The sequence below is a fragment of the Urtica dioica genome, chromosome 4 (genome assembly GCF_054948205.1).
Source record: "Urtica dioica subsp. dioica isolate 48M chromosome 4, U.dioica_male_clone48M_v1_H2, whole genome shotgun sequence".
Classification (NCBI taxonomy): Eukaryota; Viridiplantae; Streptophyta; class Magnoliopsida; order Rosales; family Urticaceae; genus Urtica; species Urtica dioica.
Genome location: NC_142759.1, coordinates 1,994,774 through 2,000,076, shown reverse-complemented (window position 1 = coordinate 2,000,076; position 5,303 = coordinate 1,994,774). Strand labels below are relative to the sequence as shown.

Here is a 5,303-nt window from a genome sequence, read left to right as displayed (position 1 = left end):
TTCTGAATTGAATCGATCAAGATGAGTACCGAGCAAGCAGCGATGTATGCAATTGCCACTGCAGAGCCTTCCTCAAAAAGAATCGCCGATGTGACGATGAAGGTAAATTAAATCAGTCATTCATTTTTCCATGTTTTAAGCTGCTTCGATTTAATGACATATTCTTCTTCTTAATAGTTGCTAAAGAAAGCGGAGGAAGAGCATGAAAAACTGCGATTGAAGCTCATCGAAAGGGGAATCATTAAGGATCTTGATAAGAAGATGATCGTCGTACTTGCAAATCTTGTGAAGACTTTGATGACCGACGTCGAGACTGAGGTCGGCAAGGGTGATTGGAATCGGGCGAGGTTTATTCTCGTTGCTATGACAAAGTCCGCAAACGAGCGCGGGATGGCATACCGCCCATGATCGCTCAGCTGCAAACTCTCCTCGACAGTGAGCAACAGATCAAGCTGGCTGTTGAAGAGCAGAGGGAATCCATCCAGACGAACTTGGAAGAGCTTTTCGTTTTCATGGAAAGGCCTAAGTCGCTGGAGAATATTCGTGCTTCAATAGATTGATAAGTTGATATGGTATGCACTCATTTCTAACTTGGTTTCGATGTTTCTTGTCACTTGGGTTTGATTCGCCCTGTTCCTGATATTCCTGAATTTTGAATAGTTTATGTTTTTGTCGTAATGCAATTTCTTGAATATCAGGAACAGGGCGAATCAAACCCAAGTGACAAGAAACATCGAAACCAAGTTAGAAACGAGTGCATACCATATCAACTTATCAATCTATTGAAGCACGAATATTCTCCAGCGACTTAGCCCTTTCCATGAAAACGAAAAGCTCTTCCAAGTTCGTCTGGATGGATTCCCTCTGCTCTTCAACAGCCAGCTTGATCTGTTGCTCACTGTCGAGGAGAGTTTGCAGCTGAGCGATCATGGGCGGTATGTGTGCCATCCCGAGCTCGTTTGCAAACTTTGTCACAGCAACAAGAATAAACCTCGCCCGATTCCAATCACCCTTGCCGACCTCAGTCTCGATGTCGGTCATCAAAGTCTTCACAAGATTTGCAAGTACGACGATCATCTTCTTATCAAGATCCTTAATGATTCCCATTTCGATGAGCTTCAATCGCAGTTTTTCATGCTCTTCCTCAGCTTTCTTTAGCAACTATTAAGAAGAAGAATATGTCATTAAATCGAAGCAGCTTAAAACATGGAAAAATTAATGAATGATTTAATTTACCTTATTCTTTTTTAGGAAGCCTCTGCAGTGGCAATTGCATACATCGCTGCTTGTTCGGTACTCATCTTGATCGATTCAGTTCAGAAAACCCTAAGATCCCAAAGACGAGAAGAGAAATAGAGAATAAACGAATAAGAAGAGGAACAAAGAAGAAAAAGAATCACAAGAAATAACACGATAAATACACGACAATTCAGGTAGAAGTAAACATGTCTAACAAATCCGAGAATAACACGAACAACAGTTTCTGCGGATAATTTCCGGTCACAATCTCCCGAATCCTTACCTTCGTTCGTGACTTCGTTCTCTTTTCTTTTTCTTTTTTTCTTTGAATGGTCGAGTGAAAGCGACGAAGGCAGTGTGGCTGAGGCCTTTATAGGGGACCGAACTCAGGTATTTTCTTTCACATTCTCGAAAAGAGTAGTCTCAAAATATATAAAAACTTAGCCATTGCCATCACAAGAACATACTAATGTACAATAAAGACAATTACGAATATATTAAAAAAATGACATAATAAGGAATACCTCATTACATAACTAGTGAGATGCAATAGTCTTTCACATTCCCGAAAAGAGTAGTAGTCTCAAAATATAAAAACTTAGACATTGCCATCACAAGAACATACTAATGTACAATAGAGACATAATTACGAATATTTAAAAAAAATGACATAATTAGGAATACCTCATTACATAACTAGTGAGATGCTTAGTCTTTCACATTCTCGAAAAGAGTAGTAGTCTCAAAAAAAGTACCCCCAAAAAACTGTCTAAGTTTTGCCCAATTAATTCCATAGGCGGCGAGTCTTTCTTTTCCTTAGGTGTTTCTTTCTTCAGGAAAGAATAAAGCGACAATTGAGATAGCCTGAAACAAAAACATAACAAATAAACAAACCACATTCATTAGTTTTTTTTTCGTTAAATCTCTATTTTAGTTTCAAATTTATGTTACCTATTAAACATAGTTTAATATTTACAGTATCACAAATACAATGCCAAAAATTCAGGGTAAGAGTTCATCTCCAACATAACACAACTAATAGAGTAGGAAATGTAACACAGCTAATGCTTTGGTTCCCTAAAAAAACTATTATTTTAGCGAACAATTATAGTAATTCCGGTATTAACAAAATACCTGAATAAATACTTAGTTAGATTGAAAGCACCACTATATTTACTATTAGTTTTTTTTACCTTAACAAAAAATCTTGTGTTTATTTTCCTGAAATTCTAGTATAAAACAAATAGCTTGGTTGTAAAACTAATGCAATATTCGCTGATGAAAATTCAAAATAGTAATTCACCTCATGCTAGACAATTTGATCAAGTCGTTTCTTCTCATCAATCTATATTAGCTATAAAGGAATAAAAGAAATGAATGAAAAATGGTCTTACTTGGGTCAGTGTTGACCAACATGGCAGTCCCACCGAAGCTACAAGTCCCTCCACTCCTCTTATGCTTCTGCCAGTACGAATTGAAGGCGTACGACGCGTGAGCCACAACCGTGTTTGGCCGGAAACAATCTCCACTCGCCGAGATCTCGCCGCACTCCGCTCCTCCCTCGCCGCACGCGTAGTCCATCGCCGCCTGAAGCTCCTCGTCCTCCACGCTCGCCTTCGCCACGCACCACGCGCCCCCTGCCTCCTCCACCGGCGCCGGAGCCTCCGCCGGAGCTTCGCTTCCCCACCGATAGCACGGAGCAAGCGCGTGGCCGAGATTCGGCGGGGATGCGATCGTCAGAGGCTTAGCGCTGGCTTGCCGAAGAAAATCATCATCCACGCGCCGTTTCGGAACGTACCACGCGCCTCCGGCATCCCCCTCCGGCGCTGGAGCTTCCGCCGGAGCTTCGCTTCTCCTATAATCGCACGGAGGAAACGCGTGGGCGATATTCGAAGGGTTAGGTCTGTTCGTCTGAAACGCGTGGTCCTCCGCCTCTGGAGACCTCGCCGGAGCTTCGCTTCTCCTCCGCCGCCACGGAGCCGGCGACGGATCGCAAGGAGGAAGCGCATGACCGAGGTTCGGAGGCGATGCGACCGTCGAAGGGTTAGGTCTGATTGCCTGAAGCGCGTGGTCTTCCTCCGCCGCCGGAGACCTCGCGGGAGGTTCGCTTTTCCATCGACCGCACGGAGGAAGCGCGTGGTCGAAACTCGGCGGCGACGCGATCGTCGAAGGGTTAGGTATGGTCGGAATGTAAAGCGACAAGAGCTTTCTACGGCTCGCCGGAGCGATGAGATTCACGGCGGTGTTGAGACCTAAAACGACGAGTCGTTTCGCAATTTCGTCGATTGCTTTTTCGTCATCATGATATTCCACGGTGTACGTGGAGTTCACGCGCCGGAGAAACTCCGAGATTGGGCTTGTGGTGGTAATGCTGAGCTGGCAGGGAGAGAGAGTGGCGGAGAGTTTGATGTCGTTTTCCAAACCCCACCGGGCGAGAGAGTGGTGGATATTTCTGAGAGAGAGCAACTGAAATGACTCGGAGAGGGTATTTTGGTCTTTTCGGCATTGGGTTGTGGTGGTAACGAGGATGGTTGTGATCGGCGTGGAAGGGTAGTGAGACAGTACGTTGGTTCTCAGCCAACTCTCCGCCGTTATAACGCTGTTAGAGATTTCTCTGAGGTCGCTTTCGCTCACCCTAACGGCGAGGCCGGTGTGTGGCATGACACGTGGCAGCTCAGGGGTTTTTGTGTAGAGCTTGAGGAGTTCAGTGGTGGTTGTGGGTTCTTCTTCTTGACCAGCGTCTACAATACATTGACCCAAGAAAAATATAAATATAATAACAAAAAAAAATTAATGGAAGATGAAATGAAATATAAGCTCTCATTTTTTTATTATTTTTTTTACCTGCAAGACCTAAGAAACGGAAACAAAAAACGGTAAAGATAAGAAATAAGAAAACCCTGATCATCTTCAACATTTTTTGTTTATTCTGATGAGGAAGAATGTGAAACGGTAAGAGGTAGTGAAAAGGTGGTGAGATATATATGTTATATAGCGATATCCAAATGCATGTATAGAAACTCCAACTATTATGTTCTATGCCTTTCTTTTAGAGAGAGACATAGATAGTAAAGAAAAGAGGTTTTGAAGATAAAGAAAGCAAAACATATATGCTCTGGGAGCGAAGTAGTGTATATATATTTTCTCTCTCTGAGACACACAAATAGAACAGTTTTTACTGGTCCTGCTTTTGACTGAAAGTCTGTTTTCTATTTGGAAAAGAAAGGAATACAATAAAAGTATACAAACGGCTATAAGTTTAAGCATTTGTCTAGGAAAATTCTCATTATTTATGCTCTAAAAATCAAACGATTGGCGAAATTAAATATTACTTATTTATTTGGTGAGTGGCATTTTATATGATTAAAACCTATCATGTCATTTAAATCATTTAAGGAAAATCATTTTCTATTTAAAATTGAGACTCGAATTTCAAGGGAAGCAAAAGATCGTCCCTTTGACTGTAATATTAACACGTGTCAAATTTTAGAAAGGGCTGGGCATGGGAAGAGTATGTAGATTGACAAAGGCCGAGACACGAGAAGAGGACCGAACCTAACAAAAAGACCGTACCAGTTCCCAAGAGAGAGAGAGAGAGAGACTAGAGAGGGAAAGTTTTGTGTTTGTGTGTTGTCGTTGCATGCGCTTTGTTTGTATCCGTTGTCTTGCTTCACAAGTTAGGACTTTACGTGGCTTGAAGCCTCGGAGATCGTGTACATTTAAAAACGACGTCCTATAGAAATCTTTATCATTTATATGGTGTCGTTTTTTAAAACGGAATAAAACCATCCCTCTATTGTCACGGCGGGTATAAAACCAGCCGAATTAGTCTTTAACATTTATAAAATTATATTACATGTAATTAGGATTTGTGCAACCACCTTCTAGGGTCTTAGTTTGGATTTTTTGTCGTTGATTACAAAAATAAGCATCTAACAATAATTATGAAAATAATTCAAAAAATTGACACAAAAAGAAAAAAAAAAGTGAAATACTAGTTTACCGCAACAAACATAGCAATTTTGTCTCAGCTAGCTTGAGGAACATGAAATCTGGACCGTTGG

General features: G+C 41.5%; 1 protein-coding gene across 1 annotated transcript; it reads right to left on the bottom strand.

The window, feature by feature from the left end:
- Positions 1-2,055: 2,055 nt before the first annotated feature.
- LOC149399158 (O-Glycosyl hydrolases family 17 protein) lies at positions 2,056-4,375 on the bottom strand. Its single transcript, XM_089613852.1, has 3 exons — positions 4,084-4,375; positions 2,634-3,980; positions 2,056-2,103 (listed from the first exon to the last, which is right to left on the bottom strand). Exons 1-3 carry the CDS (start codon positions 4,154-4,156, stop codon positions 2,072-2,074), a joined length of 1,452 nt encoding a protein of 483 aa, XP_089469978.1. The 5' UTR covers positions 4,157-4,375; the 3' UTR covers positions 2,056-2,071.
- Positions 4,376-5,303: the final 928 nt, after the last annotated feature.